The sequence below is a fragment of the Hetaerina americana genome, unplaced genomic scaffold, assembly GCF_022747635.1.
Source record: "Hetaerina americana unplaced genomic scaffold, ioHetAmer1.1.p SCAF_52, whole genome shotgun sequence".
Classification (NCBI taxonomy): Eukaryota; Metazoa; Arthropoda; class Insecta; order Odonata; family Calopterygidae; genus Hetaerina; species Hetaerina americana.
Genome location: NW_027287117.1, coordinates 2215017 through 2242993, shown reverse-complemented (window position 1 = coordinate 2242993; position 27977 = coordinate 2215017). Strand labels below are relative to the sequence as shown.

At 44.1% G+C, this 27977-nt stretch overlaps 1 protein-coding gene across 2 annotated transcripts in view; it reads left to right on the top strand.

Annotated features, from left to right (window-relative positions):
- Pkg21D (Protein kinase, cGMP-dependent at 21D) overlaps positions 1-27977 on the top strand; it is an 877499-nt gene that overhangs the window by 591179 nt on the left and 258343 nt on the right. Inside the window, exon 1 of one of the 2 annotated variants that reach the window (XM_071593153.1) lies at positions 20456-20675. The exons of the other annotated variant lie outside the window; for it this stretch is intronic. Within the exon in view, the coding sequence (XP_071449254.1) occupies positions 20592-20675 (84 nt within the window). The 5' untranslated portion in view covers positions 20456-20591. Of the gene's footprint in view, positions 1-20455; positions 20676-27977 lie in introns of those variants that run through there. 2 annotated transcript variants of the gene reach the window in all.

Here is a 27977-nt window from a genome sequence, read left to right as displayed (position 1 = left end):
AGCCATGACGTATTACTAAGTTAGCGAGATTTACATGAATAGTCTAGCCCATTGGAGCGGCTGCCTGCGGATAAGAACCAAGGCGGATGAGAACGGAGATATACAGGATCCGTACAATAAGTATCGGGACTGGTTCCAAAAATCAAAACTTTTTGCAGTTATCTTTACAATGACTTAGTAATCTTCAAAATATATTCCACCTGCATCGATGCACTTAGTTCGGCGTGTCTGCCACTCGTCAAAAGCCCGCTGGAAGTCGGTTTCCGGGATACTGTTGAGAGCCTTTGTCGTCACCGCTTAAACCGCTTCGATGGAGTCGAACCGATATCCTTTGAGCTCCTATTGAGCTATCCTTTGAGGCAATAACGTTGTCGAGAAAATCTTCATCTTCCTGGACGCAATCCAACATTTCTTGCGAAATTTCCACCCGCGACAGTTTTTGTTCCTCGCTCAAGACTTTCGGCACCAGCTTCGCGCACACTTTCCTCATCGCAAGATCCTCTGTTACAATGGCGTGGACGGTTCCGACTGAAATGCCGGTCTCCTCACTGATAAGGGCGATGGTTAAACGCCTGTCAGAGTCCAAAACGTTTTTCACTTTGGCCACCTGAGCATCGATTCGAGCGGTCGTCGGGCGTCCTCAAACTCAAAAAATCTTGTGCGGCTTAAGGCATCATCCCCATAAGCCTGTTTAACGAGCTTTAATAAGGGCCTCCGACGCGGATTTCCCGAGTTTAACACAAAACTTCACAGCGAAGCGTTGCTCGACGGTGCGCTCCATGCTGGCCCGATGACACCACCAACAATCACACGTCACAAAAATCCACCTCCTGTCTCAACGCATGCCCGGAGGCGGCTGAACTAAAGTGCGTCTGAGTGGTGGGGGACCTCTCTACCGAGCCGAAAGGTTGGACCCCCATCCACCGCTCCGTTGAGGCTACAGCTAACAAGTCACGATACTTATTGTACGGACCCTGCACGTGCAGAACTGCAGCTCTTGAACGATGCCTCGGCATAAAATGCAAGTCAAAGATCTTGGACAGTGAATTAGAAAAACGTCTCTCTTCGTTTCGGTCGGTATTCAGCAAACCAGGATGTAATTTCACCCATCTCCATCGACACATGCTGTGAAATCCAAACCTTCGCTCGACCATTGAGTCCATTTTCAAGGGGAAACTATTTACAAGATTTATGGGAAAAAGAGAAAGATTCATGTAAAAAAACATCTTTTAGCGGCGGTATCACGGATGGGAAGGCGAGTAGGAGGGAACACCGCGTGTTGGAATGTCACCCGCTCTTATGATTTGCGAGCCCTCTGTAGACCGTGCCCTGGAGGGTGTGCTTCCTGGAGGTGGCGCTCGTGGAAGGGGGGGGGGGAGTTCCGCCGGGAAGGGGACGGGGAGAGTACGAGATGAGGGTCTTTGACTCTCTCAGCCCAAGGGTGCATTGCGTGTCTCGCCGGTCCATTGTACACTCTTTGCAAACGAGTTTGAATGATCGGCTTAGAGAACAGAAAGGCCGTTTCTTGGAAATAGATTAAAGTGTCGAGGAATAACAGGGCTATTCCATCTACGACCATCGAACGAAATGAGTCGCCTCTCGTCAGTGTTCGAACAGTGTTGAATTTTCGCTCGAGAGGTTGATCAGTGTGTTTACAAGTGTAACAGCCGTGGAAGGCACTCAGCATGATGCCAATCGATCCGAAATGGATGCCAAAAAGATTTCTGTTGGAAAGCGATCAAGTTGAGTTGCTGGCCGAACACCAAAACTGTTGAGAATTTTTTTTTTTCAGTCTCCAATTGCTCGCCCACCATTCCATGGTCAAGGTCTCACCTGACTCACTAATTTATCAATGTCAAATGTTCGCAACTGTAGTGATTTGTGAATAAGCATTAAGTTTGAGCATATTCGCTAGTATGTCAGTATGTGACCAATTATAATGCATGAGAATCCCATAGATACGTATGTATACCGAGCGAAATTGCCTCATTATTCGCTGCTAAGTACTTTTCTAGTTTAATATCTATCAACTCTTTGTCGGATGTTTTGCATTGAAAACTTAACAAAAGGTTAAACAAAAACCACACTTGTTGGGTCGAAATCAGATGTTGGATTATCTCCCCATTGAAAATAACAGAGATATTGCCAATTAGCATCATTAGTTTTAGTCCCCACGCCTTCATTTTCAAAATTTCTCCGCCGTCAAGTATTTTCGCGCTCCGAGTACGTGCAAAATTTTGAAAGTTTATTATCGACTGCTATGTTTAAAATTGAAAAAAGATTATATGTGATGTCTGATGGCAAGTAGTGCATTGCTCGGAAAGGCAAATAAATATATTGTCATACCGCTGTGCAGTCTGTGTCCATCTAAAAAACGGTTGTGTACCAATAATAATATAGTTCTATACGATGTATCTGCAGGTCATAACAATATTAACGATTTTTCATCATTAATTGTGTTCTACATTTGTAAATTTGAACTTAATAGTAAATGCTATTTATCAAGAACCTGTTTGAGGAGAGATTCATTAACGGAACTGAATTTCTGGTTCAACAATTAACTTGTACGGGTATACGATACTATATATCCGTGGAACATCGAGATAAAATGGTCTCATTCAGAACAAAACTTTTGCCTTCCATTTTTGTCTAGAAATAGTGAAGTGTCTTATTTACCAGTACAACCTGTCATCTGCCTTTTGAAATACCCCACGTCGATGTTTCATACATATTTATTTGAAGAGGATGTCTCTACTTGGTTATGTTCACGATATATTTTTCCATAGATCTCCTTTCGGTGGAGTAGGGCCCGGGTATTAACCGCTAGCACCCCTCGGGAGGATCCGATTCGGTTCGGCGATACTGGTGGGCTGCTGAAAGGGAGTCACCACTGCTAAGAATCACCGGTCCATTGCTTGGGTGTTGAAGGCGGGCGGCGACGTCAGCCCGGCCGGCTGACGTCGGACCGGATTGTCCGATGGGAGCGAGAGGGAACAACCCCACGGGAACAACTGCGATCTGGGAGGGGACTCCTGGCGTCGTGCGGGCATCCTTCGAAAATCAAATGTCACAGTAATCCATGATGAGGATTCACAAGGGTTCTCGGCACATCAAATTGCTCTCCCGGCTAAGAGGAGAGAGACCCTGGGGCCGCCTCCTCTCTTGATCAGTCCGCCCTCGAGGTGTCCAAACACCACTCTGGCGTGCGAGCGGTGGCCGATACCTTAGAGAGGTGATGAATGCGCGATGAATAGTAACGTCGGACCTATCGTCCGATATCGTCTGCAACGCACCTTGTGTCAAAGAAATACAACAGCAATAAATAACAATGAAGTTGAATGACGTCCTCTTGCGTTGCGTCCGAGGATGTCGATCAAGGAGCAGCTTATCCCTCGATTCGAGCTAAGCACAACATTCCCAAGTTGAAGCATTTAAATAGGGTTTTTTTTTAATCTTCTCATCTGCCGAAATTTATGAATTCTTGCTACGTATCCCTCATTGTTTACCCTACGAATCGAACCCCTTCACTCTACTTCATCCCATCCCACAATTAGAGTGAAATAGACATTGGTTTCACCATAATTATACATAATTTCCAAATTTTATTTTTTTAGTTGTGCCCCTTGCGCTATATTTGCAAACAGGATGTTATCTTTACTTTGCATCGCAAGATACATTCAGAAGAGAAGTAATGGGGATCTTAGTCTCTACATAACATATTTTGCCGTTTCTAATTATCTTCTGGCGAAAAGCTTTGGCTACATTGTTATTTTTTAGGCCTCATTTTTTTCAGTTCATAAAATAATACTAATACGAGTAACAAGTAATCGTGTGATTTTCCATATGGATACCAGAGGTAAGTAGGTTTTTAAAGGAACCAATGGGCATTATTAAGTCGCATCTTCAGATAAATGAAAAGCCCTTCGGTTAGGAAAGAAGAATCGGTTTTTAATAACTTAGCATCGGTATTGTGGGATAACAAGGTTTTAAGGAATTGTTCAAATTATGAAATTATCCTAGGTGTCGGTTGCTAATTGTAATTCTACATAATGAATGGGTTCAAAACGACTCTTGTGTCCGTCTTTAGTCTGGGCGGAGGACAAAAACCAATCCGTGGCCGTTGCGAAATTCATTATTCAGTATTCAGTGAAAATAATATTCTCCTCAGCTTCGCACGGGGGAACTGTTTAAATGCAAGAGGAAGTCTTTCCTTATCCGTCCGCCCAAAGAAAGAGAGTGTTTAGGGGGGGGGTCCCTCACCCGAGCCCTAATCTTCGCCCCGCGACCCCGGAGCATTGTTCAGCCTCCCCACCTGACCCCCCCCCCCTCGCCTCCACACAGATTTCCGCGAGGAATATCTTATTTCGCTTGCCGTCTTCGTCGTCCCGAATCCCTTCTCCGCACCGGAAATGTTTGCCTCCCCCTCCGCCCCCTCGGCCCCTCTCCGCCCCCCCTCGGAGGGTGGGTGGATGGGGTGTGTGGGGGGAGGAGGGGCGAGATGGAATGGGACTGCGGGAAGGAAGGCGACAGCGCGCCCTTTTGTGAGCCACCAGAATGGAAACAGGAAAAACCTATCGCCAAGGAAATGAGAATAAAAAGGCGAGACGGAGTCGCAGAACAGGAGGGCGAGGACAGGGAGATTGAGTGGAAGGGGCGAGGGCAGCTGCTTATCGCCCCCGAGTGGAACAAAGGGGTTTTGACCCGGAGATCCACCATTCCTCCTCCTCCGCGCGCCATCCAGACACCACCGCTCTTTCGAGAAGCGACGACGTCACGGGAAAACCATACCGAGGAAAGCCTACGGAACCCTTTCGCAAGCGAAGAGGGTGAATTCAAGGACCGAAGAGGTCTCGTCTTTTAGGAAACAATGGACATCCTTGAGTTCAAGTGAACGTCTCTCGTTAATTACTCCTTCGGGCATTATATATATAGGCCAACAGAATTTTTTTCGCAATTACGTATGAAGTTCATTTTGTGGTTCGCATTTCGGACGATTGTTTCTCATACACGGGCGTGTTCAGAAGCTGAACCTCTTGAACCGAGAATACTGTTCTGTTGAGAAAGCCACTCTTTAGATAATCCAGGTGAAAACCATCTACAGTGACCAAGAACCCAATGGATTCGGAATGCCATCATCCAGTTGCGTATATAAAAAAAAATATATATATATATATAAATATCTTCGAAATGGAACGCTCTTCGGCGACGCACAAATATATAAAAACACAGATGTAGATTTTTAGAATATAGAGACACAAAGAAAGGACACTCACATTATATATATATATATATATAATGTGTAATATATATATATATATACATTATATATATATATATAATGTGTAATATATATATATATATATATATATATATATATATATATATATATATATATATATATATATATATATATATATATATATATATATATATATATATGAGAGGGCCGAAAGCTTGAACAATTTACCGTGTGAGTGTTCTTTTAAATGTGTCTATTCTTTTCTATTTGTGTTATATTGTGTCAGCCCATTATTGTGCCGCTCGTGTGAGTTTTTCCTTACAATCATTATATATATATATATATAAAGATATATATATATGTATATGTATATATATATATATATATATATATATATGTGTGTGTGTGTGTGTGTGTGTGTGTGTGTGTGTGTGTGTGTGTGTGTGTGTGTGTGTGTGCATATAGGTATATATATACATTCAAACACGAAATCCCGCCAAACAGCGAACAAATACTCATTTATATAGAAACAGATATAAGGAAAAGGGATAGGAACTCACACAAAGGACGAACACAGGAGAGGTGGGGAAGGCGGAATCCAGCAGAACACGAATGTAAAAATATTTCCTAGACCTGGATTTGAACTTCGGATCTTTCCGCTTGCCGGGCGGAGGCTCTTAACCACTTGAGCTATATATATATATTTTTTTTTAAGGTAATCTACCGGTTAAGGTAGGTTTTTCGTGGACAAAACTACCAAACAAATATTTTGTGACTACTAACAAAACACAACCCTAAATTCTACTCTACACCAGGTCCCTCTTCATCTCTGAGTACTTTCTTCCGCCCTTCATCCCGTCCAACATCCCTATCCTGTTCCTTCCCTTTCCTCTTTTGCCCAACATTCTACCCTCTATCACAGTCTTCAACATCCCACTGCCGGTCAACACCCCCTTCATCCACTTTTCCTGCCTCCATTGGATATCTCCCAACAAACCCCTCTCTTCGCCCACCATACCAAGTACTTCCTCATTTGTTTTCTTCTCCGTCCATTTAACCTTCTCCATTCTTCTCCACACACACATTTCAAAAGCCTCCAGTCTACGTCTATCCTCCTGCTTCAATGACCACGTTTCCGCGCCGTACATAGCTACGCTCCATATCAAAGTTTTTACGAGTCTTTTCTTAACATCCTTACTCAACGTCCGTGTCATCAATTCCCTCCTCCTTGTGAAAGCCTCTTTGCCTAGCGCAATTCTTCTCCTTACGTCCTTACTACTTTGACCGTGTTGGTCCAAAACACTACCGAGATACGTAAACTGTTCTACCTGCTCTGGTTTTTGCCCTCCTATTTTAATGTAAATTTCTTTCTAGAAAATCGCATAACCTTTGTTTTATTAATGTTGATTCTCATCCCATACCTGTCGCACTGAATTTCCAATTCACTCAGCAATGCTTGCAGCCCCTTGGCTGACTGACAAACTAAAGCTTGGTCATCAGCAAACCTAACTGATTTCACGAATTCCCCGCCCACTTTCATTCCTACCTCTAGTTCATCCCATGCCTCTTTGATCATTTCCTCTGCATACAGGTTGAACAGCAACGGTGATAATGGGCAACCCTGCCTTACAATGCATTTAATTTTGCGTTATTTATGATTGATTATTTTAATCTATTCAAAATGGTGATACTTCAGGTCGCGAGACTCGAACTCTGAGATTCGAGATGATGAGGTCAAGTCACTTTAGTCAAGGTCAGTCTCGTTTAGTCGTTGAGGTTGAACTAATCGTCATAAAAAAATTGAAAGAAGCACGAGGGATATACGATGTTGTAGAATATTGCTGGGTAAGCGTACTTAAACGAGGTTTGTTAGCAATTTTGTTGACGGTCTGCATGCCATTTAAACAGGTCTGTATCATACATGCTATATCTGAGATATTGATGCCTGGAGAATAGAAGTGGCGGAAAGGGACGCCGCAAATGTGGTGCAATGTAAGAGAATGAGGAATTTCAAATGGACCGGATTGAGAAAACTACCAAAGATGTTATGAGAAAGAATATTCGAAGAAATGACTAATGCAAACTGGAGAGAGAAGATAGATCGAGCACGTTTTGATAGGCGACTGATGGCCTGGTGAAGGCAGCCGTCGTTGGAGGAAGGAACTGCGGAGAGACAACACGGCTGAGATGCTTGGGGCAAGTAATTCTAGACTTGGAAAAGTAAAACTGAGCAGGCAGGCAGGCAAAGTTAGCTGACGGAAGATTTGGGTGCGTCCAAGTAATTTTAAGACTGATAATCAGCGATTATGCTGTCCGTAGATATATTTTCTAATGCAATTAAATCTTTGGAAAAAGTGCTCAAGTAAAGTGACTCAAGTGGCTGCTTTATTGTTTTATTATGTTTATTATTGTTCGAATGAAATTGCGAGATATGACTCAGAGATTCAACTCTTTAAGTCTCACAAATCAAATCGACCTTCTGGCCGATGACTGAGGTTGATTATAAACAATGCAATATTGTTTTGTGTTTTTCTGACTGAATCAGAGGAAGTAATGGAATCCCAAAAGAAACCAGCCATTAGAAATGGCGATATCCCAACTTAGGAAAAACAATTTACGGATAGCGACGAAATTGCCCGTGTTCACTGAAATAATTTCACTCCTTTCCCTTCTCTTTGCTTTCCCTTGTTTCCGGCCCGCGGGGACCGCTGAAATCACATCCCACGCCCAAGCCGGAGTTGTCGGACGGAGGAGGAAGAGTGGACAAAGTACGGGAAAGCGGCCCCCTCTGAAGGATACGCCCCCGTGCGCCGGCGTCATTCGTGGGCTGTCGGGAACATTTCGTATTTAGATTGGGATTTTAGCATCTTAATGGAGGAGTTCCTTCGGACGTCGTTCCTTTTGGATTTAATTCCATTTTTGCATAAACATTGCTCATCAATCCGTTCACCCTTTTTAGAATTCGGGCGAGTCCGCCGTGAGTCGCTGTAGAGAATACCGAAACCATTTTCTCCTTTCCAATAAATGTTCTTCATTGAATAATATAAATAATAAACATTGTTTTATTATTTCTTAGCACCTAAAATTAGTGCATTATTAACCGTTGGAAAATAAAACAACATCAGGAAATCAGTAATAATAGGTAGTTTCGTGTTGATATTGGTAGCAGGAGTAAATATTTTTAAGGCGATCCAAAAGCTTCGGTCTTCTCAAATGGCAAACTATAATATAATCCGTTTGGGCAAACGAATCACCTGAGCCCAACGGTATTCGAACCTCGGCCACTTCCAAAATTTAAGTCAGCCGTCGTTTGACGAGTGGAGGCGGCGCATTCGTAGTCGGCAGTTGGCAACTGACTGATGCTTCGGCGAAATTGAACACATCCGTGGGGTCTCTCAACACTTAGTATCCCTGAACGGCCAAGTTTCAAAGGCTTTCAAAACTACACGCAACGTCAACGTTACCACCACCGATATTCCCTTTAACTACTTACCTAAGGTCCTTCCCCTCGACAGCCTCCGGTTTGTCCGGAGCTTCCTCACTTAACGTGCGTATTTTTTCTTCTAATATCTTTACCATTTTGCCTCCTTTCGTCTGCAACACATTCCTAAGAAAGGGAATTGTTCTGCCAACTCAAGTCAGTGGCATCCAAGTTTATTATCTATATTAACAAACTTTCTTCTTGAGAAACCCATTGCCTTCGTTTTTTTGTCACTCCTTGACATCACTGCAGAGGTTAACTAAATCATTACCATCCACTGATCAGAATCAATCAATTCCATACCAACATATAAGTAGTAGTTTTTAGGGGAGGCGACCGACAGCTGAGGTCTTTTCCGCCATTTGTGATGGACAGGAAAGGAGGAAGGGTGGAGAGAGAAACCCGGCGTCGGCATTAGCTTACTCTTTAACGAAAGGCGCCAAGGGGTCAGCAGTTTAAAGTCCCATTCGACGGAAGGCGTACTCACCCAAAGTGCCCCCCACAAAGCACCTCAAGTAGGTTTCGGGATGCCACTGAAAAATATCTACCGTCTCCATGATTCGAACCCGGGCCCTCTCAGTGGGAAGGCTGTACGTTAGCCACCGCAGCATCCCGATCCCCCCTACGTATAAGCGTACCCCATTCCTTTTCCAGGTCTCTCTCATTATCCTGAATCTTCGAATGCTTATCCGCATTGGTGAAATCTAAGCCTTCTCACGCTTTCGTTCGTCTAGGTGCCTCTAGTGTGCTGCCATTTCGGGTATATCTTTTGTGTTATATCCCTCTAGTATGCTGCCATATTCTGAAACACCTTCAATAATTGTATCAACGCGAAGCAAGCAAATGCATCCTGGGTGCATTCCATTTGCCTAACATGAGCGCCTTCGTTTCTAAGGCGAGAGGCCGAGTGAAATTCGCGGTGGGCTCCGTTGGTGGGTGGCCCGCTCTACTCGAGGGACATCCGAGCTCGTCGCCGGCGAAGGGGTCCATCCCTCCCTCGCCCCGGTGCTTCGGTGAGGTCGGCGGTGGTGCTGTGCGAGAGCGTTCTAAATAATACGGCAAAGTAAACCTTGGCAATTAATTGGGACGCATTTGCATTTCAGATCGATATCGTTCGACCGGCCTCATTTGAAAACGAATTTCTGGGAAAAAAAATTAAGCAGCGAACGCTTCCCGAAGCCTCGAAGAGGAAAACCGATTCGCCCCTGACCGGATGCACATAAAATAGACCGTTGAAAGCCACACCTCGGATTGGTTGGAATCAGGAAATTAAAATGGAAATGAAACGAAAATTTACAAACGTAAAAAGCACAATCTCCGATCCTCGCCGTCCTATTCTATCGCCGACGTCTTCTGATCTTCTTCGTCGGGGTGGCGTCGCTGGCCCTTGAGGAGGACCGCAACGGCGTCAATCATTCCTCCCGTACGGATATGACCCTTACAGCGATCGGGCAATGTCATTATGATCCCTTTTCGTTCGTGGAAAAAATGGCATCACGGATGATTACAAATCAGGCAAGAAATATTAAAAAAATAAGATGTCTCCTTTTTAGTTGCAGTATATTCCTGTGAAATAATTCAAATATTGGAGATCGTGATAATCATTGGTACATGCACTGCGATATCAAAGTAAGATACACCTTCTTTACGCTTTCGATTGGAGCTGTGGGTAACAAGAGGGAAAATAACGAAAACTGGACGAGATTAAGACAAAAACTAGGATGCGAGGAATGAAAAAATAAAAATACTTTACCCCTCCTACTATCGTCGGATAGTGTTATTCGGACCCCCTATCGTTTGTGGGGAAAATGACATCTTAAATCTATCTGTTCTACACTTAAGCTCTCTAATTTTATTGACATGATCTCTCCTACCGTAGTACGATGGGGGTAACCATACAATTTCAACATCACTGCCTAAGAGACTTCCTTACAATTTATGCAAGTGCTTCAATCGGCAAATTAAACATCGCTCCGTGAGTGATTCCCAACCTAGCTCCCTTAATATTTTAATTACGCTACTAAGTTTATCATAACAACGTTTTACGAACTCTTCTAAGCTCCCCGCGATACAACTTCGATCCCATAAGCCAGTCGCAAATTCTAAATGGGTCCTAACCAACGACAGATAACATTTCTCTCTTTGAACTTTTCATCACATTTACCAAGTACTCTTCTAATAAATCCTAATTATTTTAATCATGGGCTAAAGCGTCCGTCTCAACGCACACGCGCACTCGCAGTCATATGGGACCACTTAGCCGCTTTCCCCATGCGGTGGAGGGCCGTTTCGTTTTTATTTCTGATCCCATTACCCAAGTGCTCCCGCACCTAACACGATCGCGGCGACGGTTACCCAGACTGCGGAGCCCTGGTTGAGACCTGCAGAAAGGATTACTTCGGATTATTTTCGCGAGCCGTGAATTTCTTCGTTGGTGGTTAAATAAAAACCACCGATGTTTGCTTACGTTCGTGAAAGGATTTCAGGAGCAGACGGACAATTCGCAGATGCACGGAGTAGTGAAGACAAATAATATGCACGGTAGTTGGAAATCAAGTTGGGATGTGGAAAATAGAGTCGGGAACGCGCGCTTGTGATTATGGCTTTCGAATTTAATGTTACCGCCGTCCGTCGGGAGCTCTCGGTGTTTGCTTACATCGACTCCTTGGAACCGTAAATCGGAATTCACATCTGGAAACAAACGAGTTTGATGTAAACAACTAGTCGGTTACCGTAGATTCTCAAGTGATTTACGTTCTCAATTCCTAAGTCATTGACCCGTATCTCGATGCCCTGTCAAGACAATGAACGGAATGCAAATTTCGCAAAAAGAGAGAAGCTTAGTCATATTTCGTCAGAAGTCACTCCCTAGAAATTATGGTGTAACTGTACGTACATTGTCGAAAAATCGTTTTTCTCTTACTCAATATTTAACTTAGTTTATGAATGTCCTTAGTGTAATGACGTTTGGTGTTTTCAAAAAATAAATGATTGGTTGTCGGCCCTTTTATGCTAATTTATTGATATATTTGGCTATCAATAATAATGAAATGAGGTTATTTGAAAATACAGATACATAGTTAACTTTCGGCGTGAAATTTCTGATTTTATATTCCCTAAAAAATTTTTAAATATTATTACTGCACTAAGCCTTAAAAAAAACCTCGGTGTCCGTGAAGTACTGAATTTCGTCGTCCCTAGCATAGATAACTGTCCGAGCGTCTTTGCGTTGATGGATCGAAAGCGGGAATACCTTTCGTGGATCATGACGGATAATCTATGAGGGGAAGTCAAATAAAAACCGAACACCCTATAAAACAACCAGTCCGCGCTCAAACAAGGACATAATAACCTAAAAACTTCGTGCGCATGTGAGTTGTCACTATTCAGTTCTCCCATCACAGCGATGGCGGCGTCGATACGTAAAATGTTTGCTTTAAGCGGACTGTACGTAATGGCGGGTGTTCGGTGTTCATTTGACTGCCCCTAGTATGTTCGTATTAGGTGATGGTAGTGCACCAAATGTGACGTTGTCATATCTGGGGTCACCATCCTTCTTTCAGGGACTGTCAAAATCCTTACAAATATATTCCTTTTTCATTCGTTGGATGACGGTCGACATTCGGATTATACGAACGTGTGTACTCCGTCGTCAATTCATTTGTTTCTGATATCGATGTTTTTTTTTCACTCGAGAGGCAAATTTTGATTCCGAAAATGACTCCGTCGCTCTTCGTTCGACGCAGGAATGCATTGATAGGTAGTTCATCTCCTGCTCGTGTACATGTATAATCATCGCCATTAAGAGTTTAATATCCGAGGATTAATTTTATTTTGCTTCAAGTCTCTTCCCACCTGGCCTATCTCAATTCCTCCGCATACCACACACATACTTTCACGCCTCTCATTGCCCGATTTGCGTAATGGATTCCCGTGATTCCTCAGCAATTGTTCTCTCAAGCAGTTTTTCATTTACCATCTATAAATCCAGTTACCACGCCGGTCATTGTTCTAGGTTGTGTTCTCAACAAAATCGACCCTTTTTTCGCTTGCTCTCCTCACAATATCTTTGCCGGGATCTAATTCACCACATTAAGCCTTCGCCACACTTTTGCATCGCGGCATCATTCCGCCAATAAAAAATTCATTTCGATTAATTTTTTATCGTGAACTATGTAATTTTTTAAAATATTAATTTTTTATATCACAAAATGGTGAGGACCAAGCAGGTCCTCTTTTTACAAATTAAACAGTGATTTGTTTCATTAACTTGAACTAAGGCCGTCACAACTCGTAAGTCGTCTCTTCCCACGACTCATTTTTGTTATTTTTTTTCCAGTTTTTTCCACAAAATACTACAGGAGAGCGATTTTTTACTCCGAGGGAATCGTGGTCAGTCGAACTCTCTTGGAAGTCGTATGAAATAGCTACAGTGATTGACGTGTATCATATATTTTCTTAAACCTTAATTTTCTCCTCGCGAAGATTTACCGTGCGCATGTTCGCGGAGCAATAACCGAGCGATAAAGGACGCGTGGACGCAGTGAGTAAGCCACTGGAGTAAGCGGTAATCGATGCATGCATTGAAGTAAGATTTTCGTGGGAAAAGAAAGCGTTACAAAAGAGATTCCTGTTTTGACGCAAACCTTGCTTCCATTCAAATGGGCATCGTATCTACGACTGGGGGGAGAGAGAGAGGGGGGGGGAGGGAAGGAACGTGACGAGAATAGAAATATAGTCGGGGAGAAAAAAATAATGACGTGATAACGTGCGAAACCAGCTGTCTGGAAAGAAGAAAACCCTCAGCGGATGTGACCTATATTTTTTTCTTCAAGTCGACCTCACAAAAAAATCGCCTTTCCGTTCCACCCACAGGTTTGTACTCCAGCATTTTTGTTGTGTTTTCCACCAATCAGGCGCCACGAGGGCATTCCATATAAGATCCGATACGAGATGAATGAGATATATTTTGCGTACCTTCTGAAAGAGCATTCGTTTCTCATTCGGAAGTAGTCGCGCGGGGTATCATTCTCATTTTGCGATCCGTGGAATCTGGTTTTGAGACGGGCCAGATGGCCTCCTAGGGCACACGCGAAATGGAGGGGGGATCGGGATGGTGAGGTCGCTATCGTATTGGCTTCCCACCCTGAGGGCCTGAGTTCGAATCGGAGGCAGATATTTTTCAGTGGTATCCTGATCCCTGCTTTAGGTGCTTTCTGGAGAGCACTTTGAGTTAGTAAGCCGTCCGTCGGATGGGGCGTTAAGCTGCGGACCTCATGGTACCTCTCATTAAGAGTAGGGTAATGCTGACGCCGGGTTTCTCTCCACCCTTCATCCTTTCCTATCCATCCCTAATGGCGCAAATGACCTCAGCTGTCGGTCGCCTCCCCAAAATACTACTACTACTACAAAATGGAGGAAAACTCGTACAACACGCGTCGGCCCTATGTTGTGCAAAAATTACCTTTGGTGTGTCTGTGGTGTTTGTTGAATTACTTTGAAGTGTCTCTAATTTTTAGGTTACGTAACATTTCATCACCTACAAAACTTTCTTTTAACGTTCTCCTTTGTGAAGGGTTCTCCATTCTCAGACGTGAATATCTAAATCAGATTTTAATTATTCCAATGATTGAGATATACCGGAAAAATAATCTATTATCGGTGAAAACTTATACGATACGGAAATAGGTATTAAATATATCTAGACTCATGTTTGATCTGTATGAGTAATTACTTACATGGTCCAATTTGGAAATAATGCGATTTCATTTTCTGAGGGCAACTCGAAATGTGAAAATAATTTATCATGTGCCGAAAAGTTTTACGAAATTCCTGTAATAATCAATGTTTCATTTAAATTAGGGTATCATAGAAAATGTTTAATTGTAAAAAGAATATTTTCGACATGTAGGACAGTTCTTTCAACCGTGCTCTCTGTTCAAGAAGTCGCAGCAGCTCAAGGCTATCAAAACAGCACGTACCTAATTAGAATTCCTGGGAAGGAGGAGGTTTTTCCAATTAAAGGTGGCCTCGGATGGTTGAGGTGATTTATTGCACTCGATCCCATTTCGCTGTCTCGCAAAATATTGGAATGCGACCCCCTGAGCCGGTGCGATGTGCTATCCCAAGATGTTTAGTCCCTGTAGGGAGTGGAGGGCGAACGTGTCAAACTTGTTTCTCGATTACAATTGGGCTACAGAGCATGTTATCCTTTCGTTTGTAACTACACGCTGGTGCAAACAATTTCCATGGAGACCAAGAAGGGGAGCACATGATAGAAATGAGAAGCAAGTGCATTAGACTTGAAGGTGATGATTGGGAACCGTCATATACTACATATGTGTCTGGTCGCTTTGACCTTGGCGTTGGTCACCAGGGGTCTGTTGACTGTCTCTCGAGCCTATGCTCAATTTACTCTTGATTCAAGCGCGAAGTTCTCTGGAGCGGCCGTTATTCCGAGGATTCCTCCTCGCCTGAGGACAGTCGTCCGCGGATTCGCCCTTTCAGAAGATTCGCCTCTGTGCTTAGCCTCCTCGTATCCATCCTTATGTTTCGAGTGTAGTCTTCGAGTATTTCGCTCGCCATAACTCTTCGAAGATTGCAATCAAAATGTGTACTCTCTTTATAAATGCACGTACTATCTTTGCCCGTGGCACCAGGGGCCCGAATTGTGCCGTGGTTAGTGCGAGGCTCGTATTTTGGGTTTTCTGGACGGCTGAGGTCCCCCCAAGCTTGAATCCCGGTTCTCTGTAGAATTCTGATCGGCGCCGTTACTTAGAGCAATTAGATGTGTCGGGACTCCGTCGGAGTTGTCCGACTCCGATGCTGTAGCCCGTATATGTTAACCTCACGCCATGAATACCTTTTAGCTATAATAAACCATTAATTGCAGCTACTCACGCGATGTGTTTGATCTAAAAATTATAACTACAATCAAGATTTATGAAAGGCCATGCATATTCACTTTTGTGTCGTTCGTTTCTTTTCAATTTATAATATCGTTTGATCATGGGTATGGATAGTATTAAGCGCTAAAACGAATCGTTTAATTTCTCGTTCAATGTCTATTTTCATCCAATGTCAATTTTAATGCAAATTTAGTTTATTGAAAAATGTTTATTTGCCTCCTCAATCATTTAGACATATTAGTGTCCTGTAAGCCACCAAGGGGCGCACTTTCGGGGTTCATGTCAGTCTATGAAGTCGATGATGATTGGCGTGCATTCCGACTTACGTATTGAAGTACAGGGTTCGTCCGGAAAATAAGTGTACTGAGCTCAGGGAAAAAAATGTATTACACTTTTACATATCTTAAGCTAATATTCCTCAAAATAGGACCCTTGTGAGTCGATACACTTGTTCCAGCGGCGTTCCCATTCCTGGAACGCTCCCGCGAAGGCATCATCGGGAACCTCTCGAAGACTCGTCGTCGACCTCTTCTCTGCCCTCCACGAACATCTTGTGCCACCGAAAGATCATGTTTCTGGACATGGCTGACTCCCCGTAAGCCTGGTTAATCATACCGACAGTTTCGGTAGACGATTTCCCAAGCTTTACCGCAAATTTGATGGAATAACGCTGCTTCGGCATCGCGTTCCGTGACGTGGGTCGAGCGTGGAGGTCCGCGTTAACAGAGCTCCTCACTACACCACAGCTCAGAGCCGACTGCCTTTTTTAGCGTCGCTTGCCAACATACCCCCCTCCAATCGCAGCCCGTCAGAGCGGTGCTGGGCGCGCCTGGAGCAGCGGGAAAAAATCAGTAGTCAGTACACTTATTTTCCGGACGAACCCTGTATGTTCCAACCTCTTCAGCGTTGGTCGCGTTGCTCCATAAGGACAGTGTGACTATGAATCTTTGTATTAATATCTGTATGTTTTAGTACCCTGTAAACCACCACTAAGGTGGGTGGCAGGGGGTGAGTTCACATCAGACTAATTTTGACCCGAATATTTTTGCATCCACCGCGGTCTAATAATGTTGTCATGATCCTCTTATCGTTCATGGTCAAAGTGGCATCTTAAATTTATCTGTTCTACACTTCTCCAATTTTACTGTCTTACACTGATCCCTCTAATTTTATGGATATGATCTCTCCTGTTCTAGTACGATGGGAGTAATAACACATTTAAAGTTTCCAATGTTTAACTTAATTCTAAAAGTTTCTGCAGTGTGGTTCACGTATGAATCTTGATTATTTATCCTAAATTTTGGCTATTATAATGTGAAAGGATATTGGCCTTGGTACCAGTTATATCTAATGAATGAATGTTGCTTCAAGAAATCCGAGCCTTCCATGAGCTACGTCAAGCCGGGTTTGATCGTATGCTTAAGGCATGAGTTTCTCTTCAATCTGATTCCCGTATAGTTATTTCAATTATAAAGTCGCATCCCCAGTGATCGGAGATAATGCAATCCGTTGTATGTGAGAGCTGAACGTGTGACGGTATGAGTTTGGTGGGAAACCAAAACTTTGGCTCCTCATTGAATCAGACAACTTCGAGTTTTGATTGATGCTCCTTCGTGGAACTATGGCTAACGGGATAGTTACTCAAACATAAAAAGATGAACGCATGGTTTTCACTGAGAAACGACCGGCTTGTAATCCACAACCTATAAAATGGCGAATCGCAGTCGTTTGGCAGGGATTTAACCGGAAATGAACAGTCAAATATGTTCTAGTCATGGGACATATTGTAAAACGCAAATGAATCATAATCTCTTGCTCTAATGAAGTTATTTATACGCTGCTTAGCTTATTTACGTCATCAAAACACTTGAATAAAAAATTGAATGAACTCTCTATTATTCCACTGAGCATTGTGGCTTCATTGAGTTGATAGTGTGTTTATCTCGCCAAATAATCAACTAGGAACATCTCGGTGAACGACGTCAAAATCACACGTTGTAATTCCAATTAGAGGATAAACTTAAATTTGGTTTCACTGCGGTGGAGGCCTGATGTTACTGCACCGAATTGAAACCTAGGTCGCATGAAAGTTTATTTTCTACGTGGAATTACAAAGCATTGATTTGGCGTCATCCATCATGGAACGATTCCACCAATTTTGGCCCGGATCAGTTAATTAGACACATTTCGTGAAGTTCGATGTGAATATGTCTTGTGAACTATATATATATCGACTGGACTTCAATATAGTATCCTTCGTTATTGAATCGTTTAAGCGTACGTATATATATAAATGAAATACAATATAATAAAACATTCCTGGTCACACGTACACACTGGTATAATATTTAAATGATCCTACTTTGCCTACTAGTATTACCTAGAAATTTCAGTTAGGTGGTGAACAATTAGTTTCTGTTAAAATTAAAATGATTTTTATATATTTTTTTTAAATTAGTGCTTTTTCCTCTTTGTAATTACGGTTACGTCAAAAACCCTGGTCTTACGTATTCGTAAGAGAGTAGATAGATTATATGCCTGATCAAATGCGATCATTTATCTCGCAATAATCGGATCTGTGCATAGTGATCGCATCGGATCGTGATGTCAAAGCACCAAATGGTGCTTTGACATCACGATCCGACGCCCCTACTGTGCATAACCTTTGGCATGGAAAACTGCCCTTGGGGAGATTTTCTGCCCGCACCTCTGCCATTCAGATGTGACTTGCATGAACGTCGGAAGCATATCAAGGGCAGGAAAAGGTAAACCTCGGGCTTGCCCTCATTCCTAAAAAATATTCGAAACCAGTATTCTGGACATTTGCATGAAATTGGTTGGCTTGCTGTGGGGAGGGAATACTGTCGGTGCACGTGGCGCTACCGCTGTCTTACACCCTCCTTCTTCTGGGAACCTCAGACCAAGCGTACTCCCTCTTTAAGAGGTCATCGCCCAACCGCCACACACAAAGCATGGAACTCACTCACCACGAATGATGATGGTGATTAATTTAGATTGTTGCATGCCCTTAAAACCAAAATATAAAAGAAAATTGAATGAAAATGCCCCTCAGAGGTCTGTCGGGAGCGTGGAAAAGAATGATGGCGCCCGGGCGATCGGAATAAGTACGTAGAGGGAGCGGGCGAGAGGGAGGTAATCGCGCCGACAAAACACTGTCACGATCCGTCGCCACCTGTCGCTCGCCCCCAAAGGCACAAGGAGCTCTCCGGGAGCGGAGATGAACGCCTTGAAGGAGTGAAGCAGGGCTGTCACGCCGGACACAAGCACCAACAGAGCACCAAGACAATGTTAACTTGGCCAATAACAGTCTACCGCACACTAACACATTAATTGCCATCTAACAAAATTTAATCTGACTGACAGGGCCCAAGAGATGAGAGGGAAATTTGAATATATTGACTTGTTTCATGACTGTCTTTGAACGTTGATCGAATTAAATTCTCATTCATACTTTTGAAAACGCGACCCTGAATGAAGAAAGAACCACGTCGTAAATGCGTATGCCATTAAAATTAAATGCAAGTGCCTACAGTTAAATGTTTTATTTGAACTTCACTTTACGAGATCTGGCTTAAACGTTAAGAACAGAATTTCTAATTGCACATATTAAAAAGGTATACAGAATTTTTATTCAAAATATGGTTATTCTTACTGTTTAATAGCTTATAAACTGTTTCCTGAACAGAAAATTAAACTTTTTCCAAATCTCACACAATTACTCCGTTGAATGCAATTATTTCATCATCAAGACGTAGAAATTCCTCTCTCTTATTATTACTAATTGAAAAAGATATGCAAAAACGCTTTACGAGTAATAATTCATTCAAAAAATTGCATTGCAATTTCTCACTCGGCTGATCTCGCGCATTTCAAAGTGGCGTAACGATCGGGAGGGGGGGGGGAGATAATGTGCGCCGTTTGTTTGCGCCCTAGGATTAAAAAAAACCTCTCGACAGATCCTCAGAAAAAAATAAATATTTTGAGAAATGATTTTCACGAAATCGCGTACTTAATATGGTGTATAAAATACCTCTTTCTCTCTCTTTCTTTTCCTTCACCATGTCACTCATACCAACCATTCCCGCTCCCTTCTCTTGTTCCTTCCACTCCAACCATATCCCGACCCACGTTGAACCCCCAACCAAACCCATTGTCCTGTCGCACCCTCCGGTACTCCCCGCTCCCGATCTCTGTGCACATCGCATTTTCACTCCCGCTTCCAACCCCGTCGCTAAACACACCCCTGATGACTCGTCCAACTGTTAACCCTCTCCCCGAATCCCACATTCTCCCCTTAACCCTTCGTTAACTCTTCCCCGCCTCCCCTTCCCCTCTAACCCTCGGTTTGACCCGCCTTTCCCCCCCCCCGGCGATATGACCCCTGGCCACGCCCGCAGACGCTCCCTCGCGCCGGAGGGCGAGCCGGGAGTCGGAGGGCGAGGAAGTGGAGTCGAGGCGTCCTCTTCCCCTGCCGCCGCCATGATGGCTGACCCGTCCACGGCCCCCCCCCGGCCCCCAACACCTCCAGCAGCCGACGGCCGAGAGCAGCGGCGACGCCGGCGCCAAGTATCCGGAGAGCGTCTTGAGCGTCGCGGCGCTCCTGCGGGAGGCCGCGGCGGAGGAGGGGGAGGACAAGCGCCGCTTCACGCCGCCTCCGCCGCCCGTCAGCCTCACGCAGATATTTCGGGAGGGAGGGGAGAGGGGCGGCTCCCTCGGCACGGTGGGGGAAGAGGAGGAGGAGGGGGAGGAGGGGGGGCAGGAGGTGGAGGGGGAGGGGCGGGAAGGGGAGTTGCCGAGAGCCGGCAGAGGAGTAGTTGCCGCCGGACTTCCAGCGGTGGTGAGCGTGCCTGAGTCGGCGGCCGCGGTGTTGACAGGGCCCCGCAGTTCCCCCCTTCTCTCGTTCTACGAGTCTTCGGCCTTCTCCCCTTCATCGACGTCGACCATGGGGAACGGGGCCTCAGGGTTCGGGCCCCTGCACAGGGGACACGAGGGCCGCAAGGCCGTGCCGACCCTCGTGAGCCACAAGGTGGGTTTCTTTGACCTCGACGCCAGGCGCGTGCGATCGAGGAAGGGTGGACCGGTGGAAAATGTTATATTTTTGTGTGTGCGGGTCGATCGATCCCATTTAACCATTTGTCGATGGCGCCTAAAAAAAAAGCTCCATTATTTCCCGTGGTGCATGCGATCTCCCCCGAGTCATGTGTCTTCGCCGAATGTCGAAGGGAAAAGAAATCCGTGCATAAGCGTCTCAAGTTCGGTCCCATCGCTCGCATTATGGGCGAATGTGTGTTCTCGTGGTTGTGTTTCGGCCGTCGATGGAATGATATCCACGAATGAAGGACGGTCATGTCTTCCTTTCTGGGATATTTTTTCCCCCAATTTTTTTTGTGTCGGGAGCGTTCCATGCTCCGGCTGTGTCGCAGGCGATACGGGTCGACTTGTGTTTTTGTGTCCTGCAGTGTGTGTGCGTGTATATATAATATATGTGTGTGTGTTTTAGTGTGTTCCTCAACAACCAAGATATTCACGTCAGGGCGAACGGAGATAAATCGCCTGCCTGCGTCGCGTGTCCGTTGCCCGGGAAAGGAAAAGTTGTCTCCCCTCTCGTACATCCCGGATTGGAATTTACTCTTAATTTCCCGGCCTTGGCGCGGAATCTTGCCCGACCGACCCCGAGGATGCCCTGGATGCCGTCCGTGGTTTGTGCCCTCGCCGGACTTCGGACCCGTCGTGTGTCCCCCTGTTCCGTCACCAAAGGGGGGGGGGTTGGGGAATCACGCAGGGCCCACGATGTGGAGGCGTGGGTACGGCGACGCTTTCCGTGTGATCGAGAAACGAATTTCTGCCCCGATCGCCGTCGGAGGGAAGGGGGAGCGGCGTCTTCGCATCAATCCTCATAACTAGATCCTTCTGGCCAATCGAATCTTTTAAATCTTTCGTCTTATGATGGCCAATTGTAGGGGCGTTGCTATCAATCGTTTGACGCCCGCACAAGGAGAAATTCCTTACCTCCCTCCCTCATGTGTTACATTATGGTATTAAATTTGGCGTAACTTGTGAAAGTAAAACGTTGATAACCTATTAAGTACTCATTAAAATCACTCGGCTCATGTGCTGACCGTTCAAGATCGACCAATGATTGGTGCAGCAACTACCCAGGAGCATGAGATGTTAGTCAAATTTAATTTGCGGTCACTTCTTTCATGGCATGTCCTCACAATATACAATACATACGATTATTATTAGATGTATTCACGTTTTACTTAGCGATAAATTTTCTCTATCATCTACTGGCCTACTTTCACTACTTTTTCCCCTTAAATAAACGCGCTCCCCTGATTGATTTAATATGGTTTAATTTATTGGGGAAATAGTTTTACGAGGGCTTGTCAACTCAAATATGACGGAGTGGATTTGCGCGGTTCCCATATGGTTTACTTATGGTCAAGTTAAGTATACCGTTGACGTCCTGTTAGTTTCCAAAATGAGAGATAGATTGTCGCATGTGGTCCACACGCACCCCGTGATCAAATGATGATACCGCGTGACGCGAACGCATAACTTTTGAACAAATAGAAACAACGCGCCACAAGTGAGCGTTGGCCGTGGAAGGGCCCCCCACCCCCCTTTGGATCCATTAGACCTCTGAGCGCAGTTGCTTGCGATCCCCCTTCTCACTTACTATACTTGCAGGTCAGCGTGGAAACGGATTTGTATTGCTGGGCAATAGTCTCGCTCCAACAGGTGCCCCAAAGTTCGTCCCTTGTGAATGTACTAACTCAACGCCCTCCCCGGATATTCCATCGACGAAACAATCCAAATAGATACTACTTTGGACACACTCGAATTGAATGTTTGAGAAAGTGAGAGAAATTGATGAATATTTTCTGTTGCTTTCGTCACCAAACGGACCTCTTCGATGGTGCGTGTGCCATATATTCACCATCACCTGTCTAATGCATTTTTTGTCACTTTCCCTCGGCTTGGTTTACACCTGACGATATAATGCGAGAGATAAAGGGTTCCTCTCGTGTTCCGAGTTAAATAAGGACGATTTTCCCTTATCTGGATTTGGTTTTGATCGTTCGGCCGTCATGTGGTATCTATGTAATTCTTTTAGAAGATTCATAAATAAATGCGAGAGGGGGGGGGGGCATTGTCTCTGTTTGTGATCATTTTCGCTCTGGTCTCTCGCCATCCGCACGGCGAGTCCACCTTCTCCACTGAAGGATATGTACACGGTCTATTCTTATCAAAGCGGTTAATTTTCATCTTGTAGCTCTTATGCAACTGCCAGTCAACAAGCCACTTCCCATTCTCCGCTCTCCGGCGGTAAAATAGTGCGCTAACCCTTCTTCCCATACGGGCGCGTTGTTGTCAAACCGTTGGGGTCTTTTTTTTTATCCGCTGCCGGATCGCGCAACGGGGGAGGTTTCCCCCATCCATCCGTGTGCACGGGAAGCCTTTCGTCACCTCTGGTACAATATTCCTCCTTATCCTACCCCTCCCCCCTTCCCGTGAGGGCAACTTAAAGTAACTTGTGCTTCGGCCGCCGCTGGAGGCGACCCCGGCCGCCCTATTCCTCAAACACAAACCGTCCTCAAGTGAAAAGAAAAATAAAAAGCACGTCGCCGCGGCATTGGCTGAGTGAGAGAAATATTGCGGGTTAGAAAGTGGAGCGTATTTTTTCCCCTCATTTAACACTCGCTTACCCCGGCTTCCCTCCTCTTCCCCACCCTTCCTTCCCTCCTCTTCCCCACCCTTCCTTCCCTCTCTCGCACGCTGCTCCTCCCCCAGACTTTATGCCATTCGCAAACTGCCACCCAATGTTTTTATGCAGGCCGAGATAGAGGTGTGCGCGTACCGGAACCCACCTTTTCATCTTTTTTTCCGTCGCTTATGCTCTGCAACACTGTGCGTGCGTTCGTTCCGAGGTTTTTAGATCGCCTTAGAGCCCCGGCTCAGTCCTGGAGTGATAGGCACCGGACTAGGAAGGCCTCCCGTGGGGCGAAGTGAGCGAACTACACCATGTTTCCCTCCCCGTGTTGATTCGCGCCTCCCTCCAACATACGCTACGGTTATATTCCACGTTCTATTCAAACGCACGTCACTACGTTTATATCCCATCGAAATGCTTCTGTGTCGTCCGAAGGGAAACGATTAGGTAGTGACTTTTCGGTCTTGTCGTTCCAATTTGTGTGCGCAGTGCGTCTCTCTCTTGTTTGCTTCGCTCCCTGTCTGGTGCTCTTCGATTTAGTCCTTCGAGAGAGACTCCTTTTCCCTATGCAACGTGTTTGTGTCCTGTGGTGAAGATTTTCGAAGTGCTGAAAATACAAACGTGGTGGCCATCTTCGTAGTCACGGCTCATTGAAAAGATTGCGCTTTGTTTTTTGGCATGGAGGTAAGTGTGGACATTTAAAATAAATATAATAAGAGGTGGTCGAGCAGACAAAAGAACGACGCACTCCGCGTCATTCATTCTTTTGGACTCAGCGTAAGATGTTTTTAAAAAAAAGAACGATAATATCTCCGGTTGGTGTGTTATCGCTTCCAACATTTTCCCGAGTTCCTCTGTTATATAATATCGTGCCTTTTATACTTGTATACTTACGATACATCGCATCGGTCGGTCGGTCCATTGGCGCCTTTTCTTCGGGAGGGCGTTAATCTCGCATTTGCCCTTCCTCCGTGTATTTTTTCGTTGAATTAGCCTTAGGACAACAGTAGCTTGGAAACCGTTAGAGAAGAAAGGAAATGGTATCAGCCTTACTTGGAATGGTTCCTTTCATAAGTCCTTACAAGGAAGGCTACCGCGTGTTCTATGATCTTGCCTCAGTGAACCTTGTGTGCTCGATCGAAGTCAGTTTACAATGTTTTAGAGTCATAGCTCCTCGCATTGGTCTACAAGTGTGTATGCTGGACGATAACATATCCCTGTTTCACATCTTGGAGGCTCAAAAATAATATATTTCGTCCAGGCTCGCTAGGCCATAGTCTCGTTGAAAATAGTGAATTCCATATCGTAAAATAATAAGTAATTATTGCCATTTCGTTTTTAGTCATAGAAAACTTGTATGAGCGACAAACTTCCAGAAAAGTATAGCGTAATGATTATGTGAGTACTCGGGTTCTAGGTAGTATTTCTTTTCAATTGACAATTCTAATGAGTTTCTAGCGATCGATTTCGCTCTCGTAAAAACTGCAGGATAACAAGCAAAGTGTTTATTGAAATACGAGGAAAAATTCTGCGCGTCTTGACATTTCTCAGCAGTGTAAGACAACCGCTTGCCCTACTTCGCCGCCTGCGATCATTCTCCCGCGATCGGGAAAGTTTAAATCCGCCCCTCGATTGTTTTTCGGTCGTCCGCGTAAACACTGACGAAGCAGTTTGCTTGTATGTCGCCATGTGGGCACTGCGCATGCGCCGAGTACTCAACGACGCGATCTGTAACCACCCTGCACTTGTTCTTAGTTGAGCCTCGCGTGTGCGGGAACACATCGATGAGTTTTGCCCGAGAGATAAGGGATGCCTCACTCGGCGACTCTTTGGTCTGGGTCAACTTAATATTTCGAGATGTGTTCAACTCAATTCAACTTTCTGTTGCGTTTGAATTCCTTCAATTTACGACGGTATCCTTCCACTTTGTAGCTAATTTAATCTGTGGTCACTGTAAACACCACATGTTTACACTTTTGGGCCTTTTTAAAGCCATTTCGTGTTCGATATAATTTTCATATTGTCAATCGTTGCAGTCAAAACTTACTTTTCCTTTGATAAGGACGTATTTAAAACTCAGCTAAGCATATTAAAAATTTAAAGATTACCTGTCGTGGTAGTTCAATGTGCAGAGCGTTGTACAAATGGCTGGAGGGCAACGGGTCCAGAGTTCGATTCCCGGGCACGTAACTGGGCACTGTCATCTTCTTCGTAGCTGTGTAATTTTTCGGGTATCAGATTTTCCTGGGAAACCATTGGCGGCACAGGGAGAGGAAATGCCCCCCCCCCCCTTTACCCTGATGTGTGAACTTCACACGCCACTTATGTCTTGGAACTAGGCGAGTTCAACCCTCGCCTATCAAAAACCAACACTCTTGTGAACTGTTTGTTATTTATTTATGTGAATATCTTAATATTAAAATAGCCATGTTGATTCCCGTGCTATGGAAACAATTATTAGTGATTCATTTATCGTTTCATCAACCAAGGTGGTGGAATGAAAACGTAAATATGTTTCTTGTATTTTTTACTTAGACGCTTTCTTGAAGCAAGGTTGTTTTAGTTCTCGTCGCTTTGAGTTGACATCCACGCAATCGTTTTCATTAATTTCCGAAAAAAATTGATGGATTGCAAGACTTGCGGATTCGTCGACGGCGTTCCCCCAAGCTCCAGTTTTTGTTATGATCACAATTTAATGCGCCTATGCTCGATTACTCCACGAAAATGGCGACATTGATACTCTCCGTGCTCGAAATAAAAGAAAGTTAGAAAGAAGAGACATAATGGATTTCATTACAAAAACTCGTTGAACCAGCTCTCTGCTTATTTAACCCTCTTGTCTCCATCCGAACAATCAAATCCCGCGTCCCGTTGAAAGTCGAAAGACTTAACCGAATTTCACGTGAGAAATTCAAAATGGTGAAATTTCAAATGCTTTACTTCCCAAGTCATATCAGCCTGGTATCATTTCAGCTGCGGTTTTCATCTTTTTAATATGAATTTCGCAATTACATTCTTAATTGGTAGTAATCATTCAAATGTTGGATGAAAATGTTTATATCAGCAATCTTTTTTGTGTAATTGACAAACACTGAAAGTAAATAAATGCCATAGGGCCTGTCCATTTTAAGACACAGCTACATTTTTATATGCATTAAATTCTTTTGAGTTCATATTTTACTTAGAGTTCGCAATTGTTTTGTTCTGTAAATATTTCATCATTAGTATTGTAATTGATTGAATAATATTAATATGTCCAACGTGTACTATAATTTATCGACCCTACAAGGACACTTATTGCTCCGAATAACTTGGTGTTTATTTAGTTTCTTGTAAATACGGCACTTCTTCTCCTACGATTGATTAAATTTCCTTGGTTGTCTCGCACAACTATGTCTGTTTTAATGTGAATCACTTGCGGGAATATTACGAGTACATTGTGCTGAGGATGTTTTCCACTTGCAGACGTGGTCCAATTTTGCTTCCATTGAAAATGGGTTAACTTCCTTTCTTTTCAGTGACAGTTAAAAATGCATAAATCACGTATGAGTAATAATAAGTGATCAATACGGTGATGGTCCTACAAGTACTCCGCCTGGTGAAGAATTACGTCCTTTCGATGCTTTTATCGAGACAGATATGTCTTTTAAAGTTTGTAAAAATCATAATTTTCGTCTCCGAAGCGATCTAAAAGGAAGAAAAGACTAGGGTTGCCGAAATTACTAATTAGACACCCATTAGCGTCTTTCATTTTCATTCATGTGCGAAGTTCCCGCCGAGTTTGTCTTCCAATGGATATAACAACTCGGAGATGTTGCAAACGTGTTTAATGGGAGCCAAGGAGCGAATGGTCGATAGCGTATTCATTCTAACTTCGTTGGGGCTCTCCTCTCTCTCTTTTCATACTTCCTGCTATTCAGATTCCTTTCAGATGAATGTATGTTTCACATTCTTAAAACGCGCGGGTCGATAAAAAAAATTAGAGGGAGTAATTTGCTGCCTAATCGTCTCACCGCAATGCATATTTATTGCGCGCTAGCTTAACGCGACGCTCCCTCCGTGGAAGCATTCTGCACAAGCAGTGGTGTTTTTTATGATCACGGCCAGATGGAAATCGTCAACACTGAATGGCCGATAGTGTGAGGCCCTGGTCAATATTTATTCATAAAGGTTTCACATCCATAAAATAACTTGCCTCTTCCCACCTGTTCTGTGACGTTATGCATCCTATAAACTCCTCTTCGGCTTTCCTCCGACTCTCTTAACTAATATAACCATTTTCTCTGTTCATGAATGTGAATAGTGCAGCACAACGGCGGCAGGAGTGAGTTACTCTCTTTGAGCACCAGCTGAAAGAGATCGTAAATAAATTATTCGCAACCATTCGCGTTCATGGTCAATAATAGCCGTCGCGTGGTTATTTATTTTTATTTTGTAATTTACGGGTAATAATCCTAACCGCAGCAGGCCGAATAATTGTCATGGTGATTTCAATCTGATGTTCCGTCGAGACTAGTCGACGTGAAAGGGAAAGGGAGTGGACGTGCGCGTCATGCACGGCCCTTTTGTGTTGTGACGTATTGAAATCGTAAGCGTACATTTTTTATTCTT